This window comes from Hippocampus zosterae, chromosome 21 (genome assembly GCF_025434085.1).
Source record: "Hippocampus zosterae strain Florida chromosome 21, ASM2543408v3, whole genome shotgun sequence".
In the NCBI taxonomy this organism is placed as follows: domain Eukaryota; kingdom Metazoa; phylum Chordata; class Actinopteri; order Syngnathiformes; family Syngnathidae; genus Hippocampus; species Hippocampus zosterae.
In genome coordinates, this window is record NC_067471.1 from 4556917 (window position 1) to 4577401 (window position 20485).

A 20485-nucleotide genomic window follows, 5' to 3' on the forward strand; every position below is an offset into this window, starting at 1 on the left:
CGTTTTTAAACGTCTTTTCAGACTTGCTCCAGAATTGGCTGGTACTGAATGAGTTTTAATCTTTTCATGCACCCTGTTACCTGATAACACGGTAAGCTGTCCACTCCAGTATCATGAGATTCATAGAGATGTTATGACGCAACCAAAGAAAATGAGAAGCATTCGCAAGCAGTGCGTCGTCAAACAGCGAGTTCAGTCGACTCCCGATCTGTTCGCGTCACCTGAACGCGGCTTTGGATCTTCGCCCAGCCTTGCTGACGGATGTGGGGTGGGGTAGATTCAACGTCGGCGGACGTTCTGATGTAATTTGGCTCAACGCTTTCACAGGATGGTCCTTTCTTGGCCCCTTTGCGGGGACGATGAGCATCAAACAGCAGCGTAAATCCGGAGGGAGGCAGAAGAGAAGCAACCTTCCCCCTTATTTTTCAATAACAAGCAAACATCACGTCGGCAAATTGTTTTCTTCAATTTGAGTTTTTTGGCCGCCTCGGAGTGTGGACATGATAACGGCCCCGCGTGGTTCATTAGGATTTTTTCCCCTAACCGACGGTTGCTATGGCAACCGTTGGGTCAGTAATGAGTCTGGGGTTTGAGTGAATATCGTCGGGCGGGTCTGCGTGTCCAAGAAGACGGAGAATTTGGATGAGATGATTGTGGGAGACTCGCACCATTAAATTTAACACCCTGCGTGTCGTCTCATTGGGCGTAAAGTGGAATGCGGGTGAAAGAAACCTCTGCCGAGGACTATTTATATAATTTTCTGCTGGCAAACAAAATAGGGCACAGGTTTCTAGTATTAACATATGAAACAGAATGACATCAGCGGCGTGTTGATCCTCAAGGGGCCTTTCGCATCACTCATGCAGCCATAAATATGACCGAGTGAGGTAATGGGCCGCGCCCCTTTTCAGCAGGAGATCCTGGTCGTCACGCGTCCATATTGCAGGCCGCCAGACGAAAACGTCGATCAGGTGGTCCGGATTGCGCCGAAGGACACAGTCTGCCAGTTTTAACCCAGGGTCCCTTTTCCGCGTCGTAAGTTTCCTTCTTATTTTAGGAAGGACATTTATAAATAGCTACCGTTGGTCCCTGTAGCTCATTATGGATTTCACCCTATGAGGGACAGCGGTTACCACAGTGGACAGCTTATCGGGTTACAGGGCGCAGGAATGGGTTAATTAAAGAACTCTTAATTGAATCGGTCGAGCATTTTCATGAAGCTAGAGCGTGTTTTGATGAGGTTTTTTTTCAAAACATGTACTATACCGTCAGGCAAGAGAAGAATGCTTTGTACGCATGAACGAACAGCTGTCGACCTTAACATGGTGAATCTTTGAAACATGCAGATGGGGCATTCTGAGAACAGCTGTATTGAAGCCAGCGGACTGAATCTGGAATTGAAATGACGCGGTCGTCGTTTCCATGAATCGGCGGCAATATTATGAGCCAGTGGAAGGCAGTGGAGTGAGTAATGTGCAAGTACAGGAAACGGCGGGCGTGAAAAAGCAAAGAATCTAATTTCATCATTTTGTCATCAAAACTTCTCAAGAATTACGTGACTCTAACTTTGGATAAATAACATTTGTGATATCTTTCATAATTATGCTATGCTATAATGATATGATGAGTGAGATGTGAGATAATCTACAGGTTAATGCCATCAGCCCGACATTGGAATCCTATTTTCAAAATCTGCTGCAAACAAAGCATCGAAATAAAAATTAATAGGGCCTCGGGAGTGATGCCTGGGGAACTCCATTAATTAAATGGAAAACGTGACTGCGTTATATACAATGTGCGGCATCAACCGAACATCCACCTTTTATTTTCAAAATTAATATGCTCAGGTCCAAGGAAGGATCTCTGTGGAACACCATGAACTTCGATTGCGTGATAAATACCCATATTTGATAGCAAGGCTAAAAAAAAAAATCCCTCCTGAATGAAAAAAGAAATAAATTCAAGCAGCATTTTTGCTAATGTTTTGTATACATCAGTCATTTTAGGCCATCTCAAATCATCCGGAAGTCACGGGGCAGACGCCTGCAAGAAGACTCGTTACGCCAACAGGAAGTGGCGGAAATTGGCTTGTGGGCAGTGCTGTAGGGGTTCGAATTAGATCAGAGAAAGCCGACACGTGCACGCCCCGGTATAGGAATACGCACAGAAATAACGAGCAAAGGAAGCACAAGGCCACTAAGAGCCATTTCCTCTCCTGCTGAGTGGGCTAATTGGAAAGTAAAGTCGTTAATCTGCCACCAGGCTCTGGTTGCACCCTCTATAAACAGTCCACGTGAGTGAGTGTTTGTGTGTGTGTGTGGACCCAAACGTTTTGTATTTCGACAGCAGCTGCCTCAATCAATCAACACCCAGCAGCCATTTGCATTGGCTGAGTGAGCCTGAAGTGTTTGACAGGCGCAGAGGAGGGTGAGGATTGAGGGGGTCCAAGAAGGCGTATGTGGTTGAGGAAATAGCCCCAAGGCATCAAAGCACTTTTTATTTTTTTTCACCGATGCAGTTTTGATACCACATAGATAAGAGTTAACATCCCCGAGGCTATCGCGGGCACCAGACAGCGGAGATCTGTTTTAAACCGCCTCCTCGAGGAGTCTATTGAGCGATCCATCAATGAGTTAGCGTTCTCCGCTCAGCGTTCAGCCGAGGTCTCGCTCCGATCAATATTTCACCGCTGACTGTACCGAAGCGAACGTGACTGCGCGGCACCGATAGAGGGGCTTTTTGCCCCAACGGCATGGCAATCACAATCTCGTCGGCATTGATTAACTCATTCACTCCCAATGACGTTTTTAAACGTCTTTTCGGACTTTGTTCAGAATTGGCTGGCACTTAACGAGTTAAAGGGATGTCCGCTTTTTGACGACAGTAATTTGGTTCCCTTTTGTCGCTCTGGAAACTCTTTTCAAATTCCTTTTTTTGGAGGTGTTAGCCCTCCAAAAAAGCCCTCCAACGGGATGACTCAGCGGCGTCATCCTGCTCGCCGTTTGATCGCAGAGGAAGCGTGACGGCCCACAGTTGCTTTATCGCCCTCATTAATTTCTTATCAGACACACGGCTGCAATAAATCCCCTACTTGCCCCCTTGCCCCCTCCCCACACCCCACCAAAGCCTGCCCCCTACTCCTCTCCGCCCCGCAGCTGAATTACAGGGAAGGCAATAACTTAGCAGGATGTGGTTTCAGCTTTACTAGTGTGGCAAATTCTTTATGTTGCCAACGCGTAACCGTTTCTGATTGAATGCAGCCGAAAGTCATTTGTCTGGCTGTCTAGTAGGAGTCGGTCAAGAACGAGGGTCTGGGCAGGGACCACAGGGCGGGGGTCAGAGGTGTCCGAAGTGGAAGGTCTGCTGTGATGTGTTATGTACTGTAGCACTCTATGATGTACGTTACCTGGTTAGCAACATTAAATGACTTTCGGGTGTAGGGCATGGGTGTCAAATTGATTTTTGGCGCGGGCCTCAATGTCGTTACGGTTTCCCTCGGAGGGCGTATGAATTTTTTGTTTTCTTATCTTATATGACCATTTGAAATTTGGGTTCAGACTTTAGCAAGCGTCGTGGAAGTTCACGTGCTTGATTTCGCGGGCCACATAAAACGATGTGGCGGAACAGATCTGGGCCCCCCGCCCTCGAGTTTGACACATGTGGCGCATGGTGTAAAGCCAATCCAAAAACATGAAAATAGGGTCGAAATCGATTTTGGACTTGGATCGCCAAGTTTGGTAATGATTGATGATTCACTTCCTGCCTGATTAGTTGACTTGTTTAGTAATTGATTGTCCAACTGCGCGGCGCCTCGTCCACCATCTGCTGCCGTCGCCAGACTACAAAATGTCCAACCGACAAACATCCGTGTGGTTCAAAGCACAGTACAGTACCAGTGGTGGATGAGAACAGCAGCGAGCCTCGCAAGTTTAACCTTTTGAGGCACAGCGGTTACAACAGTGGACAGCTTACAAGCTCAAAAGCTAGCGTTACGCGTACGCATATTTGTGGATATTTCTCCGGTGGTTGTATATTTTTAGTCCTGTTGTGCTGCGATGTACAGTAGGCCGGCGTTCCCCCCGCCCTCCCATTTTCTGACATCCCGATCAGATGCCCGAGCCACTTCATCTGGCTCCTCTCAACATGGAGGAGAAACGGCTCAAAGTCAAAGTCGACATACTGTCAACGCCATTCTCCTCAAACGCGGCTTTGTGTGTACTGGCGGCACGGCAAACTGGGTCAACGTTGTCGAGTGGACATTCGCCCCTTAGCCAAACGAGCTGTGAATTGCGTGTCGACATCCACGAAGAAAGGGACATTTGTCCGCACTTTTGGCAGTAATTGTGATCGAGTTGTTTTGCTGATTCTTGGATGTATTTTGGGGATTTCGGATTGTCGGAATGAATTTTAAAACTCAGCCAATTGCGTTTGAACCGATGGGAGGGCGGGTGGGGGTCGGGGGGTGGTTGGGGAGGGGTTAGGAAAGAGACGCATTCATTTACTCCGCAAGACAGCAGGAAACAAGAGACCTCATTGTGCGTGCAGCACAACGTTGATGCAGCATTTATCCTTGGCGCAACAGCTGCTTGCTGCCTGCTCTCTCTTTTCAATATATATATATATATTTTTTTTCTTTCCACGCTCGCGTCTTGAATAACCAGCGGGTCATCGGGGTTATGAACGACCGAACGGATTCGCATTCAGGAGCCATCATCGCGAGGCAATGAAAAGGCAGAGAATGAGACGGGCCCTCCGTTTCCATCTTACAGTCGGCGCTTCAGACCTCAGTAAATAAACTCAATATCGCCGCTGTTCACCCGCAGCGATTTCACGTTGCATTTCCGACAACCCGTCGGAATTCTCAATGCGGCTCGGTCATCGCCACGGCGCCAGCGCACGGTTGATCGAATGCGCTTTGACACGTGTGGCCTGGATCGTGACAGTTCCTGTGCGCCTGATCCCGCCACGCGACATTTGAAACGCTTTCAAAATGAACGTTCAGCGCGCCATCGTCGGCCTACTTAAAGAACGCGTCCGCGGTCTATCTTTGGAAGGGGGAACGCTCGCGTACACAGGGGACTCGTGGGCGCGCGTGCTGAACGAGGTAATTAACATTTCGCCCGCCATCAGCGGGCGAGAACGCTCGCGGCGAAAACGATCCGCCGGGACCACCGGCGCTGTAATGACGAAACTAATTCACATTGTCAGGATGGATGCACACATTTGCAGGCCCCTATCACTATTTTTGATTTCGAGCCACATCACAACGGATCCCTTTTTTTTTGCCCTCCCGATCCTGTCGGCCTCCCTCACCCGATCGATCATCTTCTGTGATGAATGATTTAGAAGGTGACCTCGCCTCAACGTTTTAGCTTTGCGTCCCGACTGTCAGATCAATCTCCTCTACGGCGCCCGTCGCGATGCAACCATTCGTCTCGGAATGAATTAAATAGTGTCAGAAAGATGTTGGATGGGATCAGGTTTTTTGGTCAATTTTTGAGCATTTATTCAAACCCGCCATACATCCTGACCTGGCCAATGTATCGTGACCTATCGTCAATTTTTTACTGGCAAGTGCGTTTGATTTGTAAGGGCACGCTACATTTCCAAATCGTGAATTTGTATGCACAGCAGCGAGGCTCGACATCAAAATAAACATCCGGTTCGATACATTAGCTGCAAGCGGTATGTCTGAGTGGGAGTCTCAGAGGACTGACAGGAGAGCCGCAACGTGATTTCAATGCGGGTTGTCATCCAAGCCTTTTAAATTCCGCTTCTGTCTGTGCTCGCCGGAAATCTCCCCGTTTTTTCCTCACGCTAGCGGCCAAGAGCGGCCGTGTATTAATTTTTTTTTTTCCATGTCATTCAAGGGTTGTGTTTGCAATTCTTTTTGGTTTGTGCTCCGTGGGGACAAAAATGACAAGGCCGCCAAGATAATTGGATTGATGTTGGAATATACGCGGGTGGGCTTCAGGTCCCTATTTAATTCCTCTGACTGGCTCATTTGGCGACTCAGAAGCAGGACTTTAATTATTTTCAGTGCCGACTAATTAGGGATGGAGCGAATGGAAATGAATGCGATATTTGCTTGTGACTATTCTTTTTTTTCATTTAAAAACAGCCCAGCACGGAAGGCTTTGGCAGGTGATTTAATAATGGTTCATTCTGCGGTGTCTTTGAAAATGTGCGGGTGAGCAAAATTTCTAAATCCATCATAGGCCGAAGGCAAGCTTTGACATTGTTAAGTTCATTATATGACAGTTAATTGTGTGTATGTGCTTTTGTAGTGTTAAAAAGAAAAAAAAAACATCTGTGGGGTAATATTTGCCCACCCAGGCGGAGTCAATGAGTTGAGAATGACTAATTTAAAGTATTTCCATAGCTGCTACCGCACTTTTGGAGTTCCCTCAGAGGGCCGTCATGACAGTGAAACCACAAAAATTATGACTTTTACACAACATATTCATAGATGGCTAGTTTTGAAATCAGTCAATCAAAATGGTTTGTTCCATTATTGTTCAAGGGAGGGTAAACAAAAGGATTGCAAAATCTCAACGTTATTTAATACTCATGACAATTTGACATTTCGGGACAGATTCTAGCAAGTTGACACACATGATTTGCTTTCGCGGGCCGCATAAAATGACCTGTCGGGCCGGATCTGGCCCCCGGGCCTTGAGTTTGATACGCCAACACCCCTGATTTATTTTATTTTATTTTTTACGTACAGTATGGAATATCTTTCAATATAAATGGTACTGCGCAATATTAGTCATGTCACAGGTATATCGTGATCCGTCGTACTAGTATATCGTCAGTAACGTGTTTAATAAAGCCCGAATAAAAGCCGCCGGGTGAACCATTCATCGGCGCATGAAGCTCGCTAATAGCTCCGACCCTTCAGTGGCAACTGAGGTCACATTGCCACCCTTGGGCCCCGTTGGTCTCTACGCAGTCCATTTGTTGATGCATTTCGAGCCACGAGAGAGTTGCGCCGATCCAATGCGCCTTGGCCGTGACGTCGCCGCCCCCTTTGGGAGAGAGAGAGAGAGAGACGGCTTATGGGAACGCTCGCACTCAGTGTGCTCTCATTGCAAACTAGCCTGAAGATTGTTATGATACATTAGCTTTATTATTAACCCTACCCCCAGCCCCCTCCTCACTAACACCATGAACACTATTGCCTGCCATCGAGTCTAAATTTGATTTTATAGAGCGGTTCGCGCCACCGCTGTGAGATGCCCGTTCAAACAAAGTGGGGAATAAATTTGATGTAATTAAAGCGATCCACTCATCAGTCAGGTAGTGACTTGAGAAGTCTTGCGGCGCTCGTTAGCTTGGTGATTCAGGACTGAGCGGTGTGGATTATTCCTCCGGTAGGTCGATTGATGGATAGATGGCGAAAGAGAATTTGAAGGCTTTCACCGTCATTATTTTATTTCACGCCGTTACGTCTTTATTGCTTGAATTTTCCACTTCAAGGGAATGAAAACGGAAGCACGCTCTCGGTCCAGCTCACCCATGCTCTGTTTAGGATTAGCTTTTGCTCCGTGCACGCGTCGTCTTTTCGATCTTCCCTTTTTTTCCCCGTCTGTGCTCTGCCAGTTTTTTTTTTCCCGGAGATGTGGAAGCATCCGCCGATGCATGAAATTGTCAAATCGTTAATGACATTTCCCCTGCATAATGGCGTCCCCAGAAATGGTACTTAAACCTGGCTGTGCTTTGATTGAGGAGCGTATCACATGTGTGTGTGGTTGGGGGATGGTGGTGGTGGTGGTGGTGGTGGGGGGGGGGGGGGGGCGGTAGTACAGCACGCCAGAGGACACGCTTCCACCATTTTTCAATTTCTGAGAGCCAAACTGCCAAATGTACTTAGTGCAGGTGATAAATTTGATTGGATGGATAACCGTGTCTCGTTTTTAACGTCGCCTTTCACGACGCGTCCTTGACACCCCCCCCCCCCACTTCGCTATCTGCGCTTACCTCTCTGTCATGCCTTTCCTTCGTGCTTCTTTTATCACCCCCCCAAAAAAAAGACATACATTCATCTCTTTTCAACGGCAGTTTAGGGTCTCGGAAAAGCGAGGGGGGAGGGGGGCTATCCCAGCTGACTCTCGGCAAGAGGCGCGGGTAGATCCTGGACTGGTCTCGAGTCATGGAAATTCAGACAAACAACGGTTCCCACTTTGGGACGATTTCGAGTGTCAGGAGAACGTGCAAACTCCCCACCTGAGTCGAGATTTGAAACCCAGAACCTCTTTAGTGTGAGACAGGTGTGCGCTCTTATCTTTTCATCTGTCTTTAATTCGTTCAAGCATCATAAATAAATAATTAATAAACCCATAAAAATGATAACATAGTGTATTGAATGCATCCATCCATCCATTTTCTAACGCTTATCTGGGGTCGGGTCGCGGGGGCAGCAGCTTGAGCAGGGAAGCCCAGAATTCCCTCTCCCCAGCCACTTCATCCATCTCTTCCCGAAGAATCCCGAGGCATTCCCATGCCAGCTGGGAGAATTAGTCTCTCCAGCGTGTTCTGGGTCGCCCCCGGTGGGACGTCCCCGGAACACCTCACCAGGGAGGCGTTCAGGATATATCCTAATCAGATACCCGAGCCACCTCATCTGGCTCCTCTCGATGTGGAGGAGAAGCGGCTCGACTCTGAGCCCCTCCCGGATGACTGAGCTTCTGATCTTATCTCTAAAGTAGAGCCTGGACACTCTGCGGATTTCATACAAAATAATAATAATAAGCTTTTTTTTTCCGATAAGATACCTCATTTATCCCTAGGGAAGACCCACCCCCTAAAACAAAACTGGCCTTCAAGCATCATTCTTTGTTCGGAGCCCAGTTTTGCCTTGCCATCTGGTTGGCAAAGGGATGACAGTCGCTTCAGCGGCAACAAAAGGAACCTCTGTTGCTCACTGATTATTGGCATTCAATTAATGAGCCAATCGGCTTCAGAAACATATGGGCAGCCTCTGCAACGAGCAACACATGGTATCAAATTGGTTCAAGATCCACGAAACCAGATTGTATAAGCCGGGCCGACGGTCATATTACGCTGAAAGAGTCAAAGTAACATTAATTGTGTTGCTTTTTATTTTATTTTTTACCATGTACATGAACAAAAGCAATAAAGAGAACAAAAAAGCAGCCTAAAAATACCGACGGACTATAACGGTTCCATTCAGTGCAATATAATTAACTGCCGCTATTTCACACACGGCCTTGGCGTGTGTCCCCGTCGGCACGCACACAAGCATTTATTTCTCGTTTGTGTATATTACATTGTCCGCACGTGCACTTTTTACTCATATTCCTCGGGCACGCATGCAAGTGTGGAGAATAGCGACATTGTGCTCCGGAGGGGGTCAATCTCGGGCACGCCTCGGGCCGTGTGATCCGGCGCGGCCCGCTTTCAAAGCGGGAAACTCACTTCACACAAATAATAATTAGGATACCCAGTGGCGGCGCACAAAGACTTGGACCATCTGGCGTAAATCTTTCCAGGCTTCATTCATTCACACACACACACTCACACACGTCCCCGCTGTGCTGTGTCTGCCTCGGACGTCGACCATGTGGTGAAAATGTGCTTTTTACAGACGCGACGCCGAGTTTGTGAAGGGACCTACAGTAGAATACAGTAGATGCAATAAATCAAAGGTGTTATACTTTGTATGAAATTTTCATCTATGTGTGCCCTGCGATTGGCTGGCGACCAGTTCAGGGTGTCCCCCCCCCGCCTAGTGCCCGACGACAGCTGGGATAGGCTCCAGCACGCCCCGCGACCCTTGTGAGGATAGGTAGATCAGAAAATGGATGGATGGATAGATATCAAAACAAATGTGTCAAAGTCAAGGCCCGGGGGCCAGATCTGGCCCCTCACATCACTTTATGCGGCCCGCGAAAGCAAATCATGATCACTGCTAAAACCTGTACCGAAATGTTATATCGTCACGCGCAATGAATCACGTCGGAATGTTGTTTGCCTCGTTCCACTTGTCGCAACAACAAACAAATAGTTGACTTGAGTGATTTCAAAAGGAGTAATGCATCCGTTTGTTGTGTACAAGTGATAATACTTTGAGAAACATTCATTCGGTTTCACGTTCGTGACGGCAATCCGAGGGAAGACGTAACTCCAAAATGGCCTCCAAAAAAAAAAAAAAAAAGAGTTTGACACCCGCTGTATTAAACCATTACACCAGGGGTGCCCATTACGTCGCGATCGACCGGTAGATCGCGGACTGGTCCCAAGTCGATCGCGAGGGGTGTAGAGGAGAAAACAAACAACCATTTGTGTGTCTTTGTGCATGTTGTAAGATTGTTTTTTGTTAATGTACACTGCACGGGTCGATTACGGGAGGTTGGTCGATCAAAAAGTCGATCTTCGGTCCAGAATGTTTGGGTACCCCTGCATTACACAATATCAGGATGCGTAAATGAAAGGGTTCATTGCCAACACATCAAGCTTATAGTTGCCCAAAAAGGCCTTCCTCTGAGTCTTTCATCCCCCCGACTGATAGATGCTGCAGATAAAAGTGGATCAATGTAACACTGATGGTGTTTTATGATCCCAATAAGATGCCCGCCGCTTGTCTCGCAACTGGCAAAATGCCCAGTCATGGAGTACTAGCAGTCTGTACAAGTCAAGTCGACCACTCGTGACAAATGGAGTTTTGGTGTTTCGCACCGGTAAATTTGCCGCCATGCTGACCTAAAAACACATCGCCGCTTCCTTCCCTGCCTGCCACGTCTTTCGCACACATCATGAATAATGCATTGCACTTAGATCTTGTCTAATTTCTCTCCGCGCACATTCAAGTGAATGCATAGTGCGATGCGCCACCTCGACATTTGACTTCCGTTCGAATGAGGCGCAAGCTTGTTGTCAAGTTGACCGCCGACTACAGTGGACTTAATTTAACCCTTTCAGGCAAAGGGGTTACTACAGTGGACATCTTATCGCGTTATCGGGTTACGGGGTGCGTGAGAGGGTTAAATCTTCACGTATTGGTCCCCTCTCTTTGGCTCGGGTGAGATCTTAGCTCGCTTTCCATCCCTCTACTTTGAGGAAGCCATCTGTCAGCCCGATTGTATCAAATTCATTTTCTGTTGTCGGCTGAGCGTGTTCTATTTCCGTCTCGCTGCTAATACACCAGAGCGGTGCAGCAACTCGCTGCTGAAAATAAAAAACTGTGATATTGTGAGCGACTAGAGTTTTAATGAGAAGGCGAAACTTTTTTTTTTTTTAAATCTGTCCTACGCTGTCAGCAGCATGACTATTTCCCCACATTTGCAGTTGCCAGTGTTCTCAAATCAAATATTCTCTTTGCACGAAAGGGAAAACGTCAAATGTTTTGCCAGCGTTCAACAGTGCGGGGCACTTCTCTTCCATCGAATCTGCATTATCCTGAACGTCTTCAACTGTTGGGGGGGGCTTGAAACTTCATTGCGTAGAGGTCAGACACGTTAATACATGCAGCCATTTTGCTGTCAGAACCTCGACAGCAATTGAAAGAGCCCGCGCTCTGGTGGGCATACACGATGAGCACCTTCTTACCTGCAACGGCAACAAAAAAAAAAATAACTAAAGGTTTTTTTAATTAATTAAGAAATAATGAATAATAATAATTAACTAAATTTATTACAAATATAAATTAATTAATTTATTGATTAGAACACAGCTACTTTGACACATTTTCTCATTTTATTTCTTAGATGATGGAGAGTTTTGACATTTTCTAGTTTTTTTTTTGGGTGGGGGGGTTATTTTTTTTCTGCGATGATGGAGAGGTTTGACATTTTTGAGGTTTTCAATTTTATTTCCATCTGCGTGGACAGCTCGGACATCCTCCCCCCACCTCTATTTTATTTCTGTGTTGCTCTTACGTTTGAGAACTTTAACTCATTTTCTTTGAGTTGCTCATGTTATTCATATGTGCCTTTAAATAACTTGTATTGCCAATCGGCACCATTCAAAATGAACTTGCCTTGACTAAATATTAATGGTCCGAAACGTAAACACTGATTATCGGTAAAAAAAAAAACAATCATTCCTAACGGCAAGTCAGTAAACTTTGCTGCCATATTCTGACCACACACAACGCCGAAAACTCAAATCCACACATATCAGCGTCTGGTTTATGTTTCAAATTGGATCGTCATCAGACCGTTCGAAATGACTCCAAAATGGCTGCTGCAATCCAGCAAAATGGCAGACTGTTTTGTCTCTGGTACTTGAGACTTCTTTCGAGTTCTATTTATTAGACGTGCTTAGCAAATTTAACTACATCCCTTCATTTGTCAGCACCGCCAGCGTGAGCCGAGCGCCCGTCAAAACATTCTGACAAGGTAATGGAAACACCCCGGATGTTAACATGCACTGCGATAATTCGAACCTAAACTAGCGGGCAGTTAACAGACTGTCAGGCGACGTAACAAGCTATTTTTATGTCGCCTATTTGATGCATTGGCAAATGAACCAGCGTTGTCTGGTGACGTAGAATTTTGATATTTCAGTCACGCACTTGGGTGTCAGTAAAATCCCGTCACCCAAAATGCGTTTGTCAGCAGTGCTGTTATGCCCGCCACTTGGGTAATTTGTTTGGCGGGGTGAGTGGCAGGGTGTGGATGCTTGCATTTGAGCAATCTAATGTGGCCTGAACCTGCGAGGAACAAATATGTAAATGAGGAGCGAGAGTCCGTGTGTGCGGCTAATGAAATGCAGTTAGAAAGTAACAGGGCATACGTTGAATTTCAATGAGCTAATGGATAAAAATGGTTCTGTTCTGTGTACCGGGTCTCTGTGACCAAAATGGTGAGCAAAATAAGTCATTAAAAAAAAAATCTACAATTAATCTAACTGAGGGGAAAAAGGTCGACGGGAGGGGCTCATCCCAATTCTGCTAATCAGCGCATGGCATCATTTCATGACCTTTTACCAGACTTCAATTGGCAGAAACGGCTCCGATTAAATCAGTTCTCAACGCCGAGCTAGCGACACATGCCATTTGTTAAGATATAAAGATGTTTTGAACCCTTTTCGTGCACCCTGTAACCTGATACCACGATAAGCCGTCCACGGTAGTAAACGCTGTCCCTCAAAGGGTTCATTGTTTTCAATGAGGAGTTCTTGTTACTTGACAATCTGCAATTTTCCAGCACCACACTGGAGGGCAAAAATATTTCCTGTCGCATCGCATATATAATTGATATAAAGTTCCCCAAAATACACTGAACTTTTTGTGACACATTTACGCATTACAGTGAAACTCCTCTCAAACGAAACCTACATGGGCGAAAATACCCCCCCTAGTGTGAAAAAATCTTCATGCATTAACACCATTCCCCCTTCCTGCCCTCCTACAACAGAAAAAAAAACCCCGTTGCGTTGTACGAAACATGATTTCGTTGTAGAGGAGTTTCACTGTACTTTAATTTGATCCTTTCCTCGTGCATTTATTCATGCGATCCGTTTGCCATCCGCCCTTGGCACAACCTTAGCGACTCAGCCATGGGCGTCCTGCGACGGGAGTGTTTACGTGCCAATCTCTTGTACAAATGCACGCATGTATTATTCACCGCTCTGGTCCGAGGCGTGGCTCGAGAGCACCCTGTCCATTTCCAGTCCGGTTTCTTGAAAGCGCAAGTTGCCAGAAGGCAATGTTTGATCCGTGCCGCTCCCTCCTGTAGGGCCAACCCGAAGACCAAACAGACTAACCCGACATCTAATCAAGCAAGTTACATATCCGCCGCTGTTTGTTTATTCACTTTAACTAATGACATGGGTGGGGGGCGGTGGTGCTTCCCCATTTCTCTGCTCTCATGCGGCATTTGGCTGAGACTTCAGAGAGCGAGACTCACGTTCTCAAAGAAACATTATTCCCTGCCGTTTCTTCAAAGAGAATAAAAAATGAGTTCCTCTCCATTTTGCATCGGTTGAAAACCTCTTGGTTAGCGCAGCATCTCATCCCATCTTATCCGTACGCGACGGCTCCTTTGTTGGTCTGCTTTTTAAAATCGTGTCCGTAGGCTTTTTAGGTTGAGTCCACACTTAATTCATTCACTACCAGCCAATTCTGGACCAAGTCCGAAAATACGTTTAAACCCGTCTTTGGGAGTGAATGAGTTTTAAGAGAAAAACTTGTTTTGATTGCGAGGATACCAGGCGGCTTTGTTGTTGACGGATATTGCGTGAAGGTTAATTGAAAAGGTCACGTCGCGGATATCCTCGGTCTCCACTGAATTCCCCTTTGAGGGACAGCGGTCACTACAGTGGACAGCTTACCATGTTATCAGGTTACACGGTTCATGAAAGGGTTAAAAAAATCAATGCAGGACCTATGAACTGATGATCGACCCAAATTTGAAATCCATCCATCCATTTTATAGAGCGATTCTCCTTATTTTGCTCCTCCATTTGCCTCTGTTGGTTCTTGTTTTGTCTATTGTATGAGTACCATAGCCACATTCCATACTCAAATAAATACTATTTATTGAACAACTTGCTTTCGAACCCATCTCGAAACTCAGCTAGTGTTTTTTCCCTTTCCTTTTTTTTCCTTTTAATTTTTTTTTTAATTTAATGTTTGCCCTTCTCAGCTCCACTCCACTGTGACCCTCCATCTAATCTGAGGCGCTTCCAGAAAGCTCACGGCCGCCGTACATGCTGTTGCCATGGAAATAGCAACACTCACAAGGTTCCAGGGAAAAAAAACGTTTGTTTTTAAAAAAAAATAGCTTCAAAGAATGACAAAACACGCGTGGGCGTCCGGTCTGAATGTTCCATCTTTTTTTTTTTTTTTTTGCCCTCCCGTCAAACATTCAGTGGGGGTTTATTTTGTAAAGCGCACAGACTGTTTGGCTTGAGAACAAGGTTTTGCACTACTTCCCTTGGTCTTTTATTACCTTTGAAGACTGTCACATTATTATTCCAACACGTTCCCAACGATTCTCTCCTGCAATTCTTTTTTATCTATGACTGAAGCGTCGACACTCAGCCATTTGTCCGTGCCTGTCAGTAACTCTTTTTGTCTTCTTCAGTGTATAAAACAAAAGGGGGGGAGGCGTGGTGGGGAGGGGTGGCTGGGGGGGACAATTTGCCTTTGTTTGACAGATTTGCATGTGTCTTGCCATCCCCATTATGACAGAGGAAGACTTTGACGAGCCTGTTGAGGGGAGAAACAAAGCAAGCAATTATGCAGTCTGAGTTCATTTCGACGTTTAAAGGCTTGTTAACTGTGGACTATGGCTGTCTTCGATATGTTGTGTATTTCTAACAGCAGTATTGATTCGGTCTGTACAGGAAGCAACCGCTTGACCGGAGTCTGTACAGTGGAACGACTCACATTTGTCGCGGGTCCAACTGTGGCCATGACAATGACCTTGATGTACCGTAGTTTCTGCACTCTAAGGCGCTTCGGATTTTAAGGCGCACCTTCAATGAATGGCCGTATTTTAAAACTGTTTTCATATCTAGGGCGCGCCGCGTTATAAGGCGCATAGAATAGAAGCTACAATAGGGGCTGCGGTTGCGCTATGCATCCACTAGATGGTGCCATGCTAATGGGAATACAACACAATACAACACAGCTACACAAACATATAAATACAAATGGCATGACAAAACAAGAAATGAAAGGCAAAAGTTAAGACAATTTGATTCAACAAAAAGGCACAAACCATGCTTTAGGGTGTGGAAAATACTCTACAAGAAATGTTTGAAGTCGCACCTCACAGTGTAAAAAGAGCACGTTAAAGAACCCGTAAAGTCAATTCAGAGATTTGTTTTCGAAGACTGAGAAATATGGAGGACTCACTTGATTTGATTGTGGACAGCCTTCTCTGCAGTGAGTCAAATTTACAACACACATTGGTGAGTTTTTACGTCGTCAGGCAAGTCGCGCGTCAACGGACGACCACGTTGCAACTGCATTTCAGGTAGCAATCGGTCTTTACTAGGCAAATACAGTGAAACTCCTCTACAATGAAATCATGTTTGCAACAAGAAAATTTTCACAACAGGGTTTTTTTTCACTGTAGCAAATTTGATCTCAGAGCACAACTACTTCCTGGATTACTGCACATGTGTAAACCAGTGTGGTGGTTGCCGTTTCCGAACGAAGCAGTAGAGGTCGCTGTTGGATTAGACTTTGTTGTAGTGAATCTTGTCGCGAGGCAAGAGCAGAGAAAAATATTTCGTATAAGGCAAAAGGGTTTTTTTTTCGTCATATGAGTGGCAGGAAAGTGGGAATAATGTTAATGCATGAAGATTTTTTCACACTAGGGGGTATTTTGCCCATGTAGGTTTTGTTGGAGAGGAGTTTCACTGTATGCTGCGTTTTGCCACCGACATCCCTGCTGGCCGTCTTCTTTTACGACGAGCTGTAAAATGTAGATGGGACAGTCTTGAACCCGACAGCGGCATTATATTCAAGCTTTTGGCCCGCGAATGCATTTTCGTGTGTGTGTGTGTCCCTGTCCCCCCCCCCCCCCCCCCACCACCACCCCACCCGCTTCCCCCTCAGCGATGGCCATCAGCAGGCGAAGACAAGGCTCGACGAGCACGCAAGTGTTTCGAAATGGTGTAATTGCTTCCTGGCTTCAACTCGTGCACTGCAAACAAATTTGCTCCGCCGAGGATAGCCTTTCCGACTAAATGGACTGAGAAACATCCATGTGTGTCCACTGTATTTACACAGACGAGCACCTTGGCAATGAGTTAAGTGTCTAAGAGCTCGTGGGGTTGTGGATGTGGGGAGGAAAAAAAAAAAGATTCCTGAAACTATTTATGGAGTGGATTTTTTGGGGGGTAATGCTAGGTGCTTAGCATTGTTATGCAAGCGTGCACTCCTGCGTTTTATTTATTTTTTATTTTTTTAATGAACACATTACGCATCAGAATGCAGCGCGCATTGAGAACCCGGGGCCGCATCGCCCCTCGCCGCTGCCTCCTGTCATCAGGGCGCAAGAATGATGCAACTCGTGCAATTTTATGATCCGCCGAATGCAATTACTGGACCTGACAGGAGTTTGGGACGCCTTTTTTTTTTTTTTTTGTCCGCGGTGTATGCAGCGTGCACATTCAAGAGCTAATATATACATACAAGCTCTGTCAGTGTGTTGGAGAGTGCTGATGCATGTACTGGGTGCTTAGGAGTCTGGCAGATATTTGCACGGAAATGTACTTGGTGCATGAGCATATGCATTTTACATGTGGTTGCACGTCTTGGATCATTTTCATCCGTGACTCCGACAATGTTTCGCTTCAGCAGAAAATGATTGGAACATGCCCTGCGATGGAAGACAGTTTGTCATCCGCATTGTGCAGAGACTTGAGGTGGTAAACCCCCAAATTGACTTTGTTTACAATCCTCAATGTTTCCAGAATGTCCTCATGGATGTCCAGTTACATTTTCCTCTACAGTGGTTAACTCTACTTACGAAATTAATTGTTTCTGGAAGAAATGTCTTCACGAGCAAATGTAAGTAGAGACACGTTGTCCATGTAAATGCCCTAATCCGTTCCAAGCCCTCCCAAAATTCAGCCATAAATGTTTTATGAAGCATAAGAATGCATCTACATATGTAACAAATACATGTTACAATTAGATGAGTGCACAATAAATGAGAGTTGTGCGTAATGTAAAGAATAAGGAAGAAAAATGATGGTCATTTCATTTTTAACTGAATCCTCTGAGCTTTTTTTTTCCCCCGTTGTTCTCTCTCAGAAGTGGTTTTTGCCTGGCGTTTTGGAAATAACCGATCCAAGGACGTTTGCTTTTGTCGGCTTTTCACAATCCTTTGAAAATGTCCAAGCCAAACATCGGCATCGTGAGCGATCGCTCGACTGGTGAACACCTTTTCTGGGTGATTTACATTTATGTAAAACGCCTCATGGCCCAAGGGCCAAATGACGAGAACACTGCATAGACACATACGGTAGAAGTCCCTCTTAGCCAATGGGATCCCAGGATGATGCTCGGGAATAGCCAATGGCAGACCAGCTATGAGTATGTTGCGTTCAGGAAACTCGGAGCTGCAACTGTATTTTTACCTTTACGTATCTTGAAATTTCCTTCGTAACAAGAGGCAATAGTTTCCTGTTGAGGCGTTTGGTAACTCGACCATTTCGTATGAAGAGACGTTCGTCAGTAGAGGTACCACTGCATTAGTATCATATTGTTTTGTGTTTTTTGTTATTGTCAAGTGTCCTTGGGTGTCTTGAAAGTCGCTTATAAATAACATGTATTATTATTATTATTATTATTATTATTAGTCCCCAGATTATCTCCCGTGTCGTTGTCTCCGCATCGTGCATTTGCTTATCATGACGTTTCCGTCGCGCCCCCGTTTCCGCATCGCTGAATAATGGATAACAAACTGGAGCCGGCTTGAAAAAAAAAAAAAAAAAGAGCACCAATAAACAGCGTTTCAAGGCCACTCTTTATTTTTGCTGTCACACTCCCAACACCCCCCCTCCCCCGCCACCCCCCGGGGGTTGCGCGCCGCTAACGTTCCGTGACAGCCCTCCATCAAACTTCCACGCGGATCTCATTAAAGTCAGCCGGCGTTGAGTGGTTTATACCGACCGGCCCTCTCTGAGCCTCGCCATCCCCATACCTGCTAAACTTTCCTGAGGGCGTTGCTATGGAAACTGTTTGCTAGGAGATAGTTTTGGAGTCTAAGCACCCACCCCCGAACACCTCTCCAGCGACTCCCCTCTTCCCATACACCCACACATCACTCAATCCCAGGAGAGAGCGCCGTGGGGACAAATGTGGGCGCAAACTGTGTGTGTGTTCGGCTTGCCCAACGGCCGCCAATCGCTCGCCATCTTTCGAGCCGCGGCTTTCTTTGGGAAAACGTCGGAGAACCGGCCAGGATGAGCCACTCTGTCACTTTTCATGATTAACCCATTCACTCCCAAAGACGGTTTTAAACGTCTTTTCAGACTTGGTCCAGAATTGGCTGGAACTGAATGAGTTCATCGTCGGCGTGGAATTTTAACAATCGGCAAAACGCAGTCGTACTTCTGCTTTTTGCTTTTCTATATCTTGTGTATGATGTGGTGTGCTTTGGATCGCACGCCGATTCCCTTTGCGCCCTCATCGTTTTCATCTTCCCGTTCATGGCGTGGCACGCTTCGGATTCCTGAGGTGCACCTCCGTACATTTCGGAATTCTGGGGGTTCGACTATTCAACTCGTTCTTCATTTCTGGGACACGGGCACGTATTTTTGAAAACACATTATTCTCTTTCCAAAAGGTAGTGAGCACCTCGCTTTGCCTTTTCTCTACCAGCAGTATGACACTTCATATTTCAAGCTTTGTCTCGGAGCTGCATCCTGAGTCATGATGTCGCCGCGTTGGTCCTAAAGATATACCGGAACACACAATGACTTGTCATTGGAGACTTTGAGGTGTGTGTGTGTGTGGGAGGGGGGGGCAGTTGTGCAAGTGTAATGTGTATGTATATATATTTCCCTGTGTGTACTGACTTTGCACATGACATTGTTGTGCCGCAGTCCATTATGTTGGACAGATGGCGGTGTTTTCTGCTCGACTAGATTGATCTGTCTTTTAAATGCATGACTGTAACAAATGCAAGCGCTCGGGGGGTGGGGGGGGTGACATTGTTGCGTTCTCATCCGATATTTCCCACCAGTATAACGTCTCGGCTCCCGGCGATTGACAAAGGCACTGCGAACGTATCGAATGACAACATAATGGCGCGGCGGGGTGATCTTTGAAGAGCGCGGGTGACTTTTTTTTTTTATGGCAATCCTTGACTCCGTATCACGTATCCGCGAAACCGTTTTGAGGGCGTGTTTGTGTGAATGAAACTTCCATCGGTGGGTTCAGGGTGAGCTGTAACGCGATGAGCGGAAAAAGGGACTGGGTTACAGTCAACGACGTGGTCGGCTGTGCGTCACTTGAAGGCAAGATCGGGGTCGCTGGGGTGTGAGCAGGATATATATATGGTTGCTTAGTTCCCCCCCCCACCTCCCAACCCCCCTGAGGGGAGTCCTCCTCGTTCTGCCGAGAGACGCCTATGAGGCGCACCTTCAATGAATGGCCGATTTTTTTTTCATACATTGGGCATTATGAGACGCAATCTACAATGCATCCACTAGATGGAGCTACGCTCAAGCAAACGCCAACAGAACGATCAGACATCAGTCAAACTTATTTAATAAAGCAGCGACACGGTTCAATTAACATTCAGTACCAGCCAATTCTAGACCAAGTCTGAAAAGACGTTTAAAAACGTCTTTGGGAGTGAATGGGTTACCCAACAGCAAGTTCTAACATTGACTCGCGAACTTTGATCTCTCTTGCCGCCGCTCTATTTCCGCGTTCAACTGCGTAACCCGATCGCCTTAAGCTTGAACTGTGCGTTGTCAGCATGTCTAGAGCAAGGAGCCATTTTGGGGTCGAAATATTAACCGTACTGACCGAACACAAGGCGCATCG

General features: G+C 46.2%; 1 protein-coding gene across 1 annotated transcript in view; it reads left to right on the top strand.

The window, feature by feature from the left end:
• osbpl8 (oxysterol binding protein-like 8) overlaps positions 1-2316 on the top strand; it is a 70967-nt gene extending 68651 nt beyond the window's left edge. The window contains exon 22 of the mRNA XM_052056106.1: positions 2187-2316. Coding sequence (XP_051912066.1) covers positions 2187-2301 — 115 coding nt within the window. The 3' untranslated portion in view covers positions 2302-2316. The remainder of the gene's footprint in view (positions 1-2186) is intronic.
• Positions 2317-20485: the final 18169 nt, after the last annotated feature.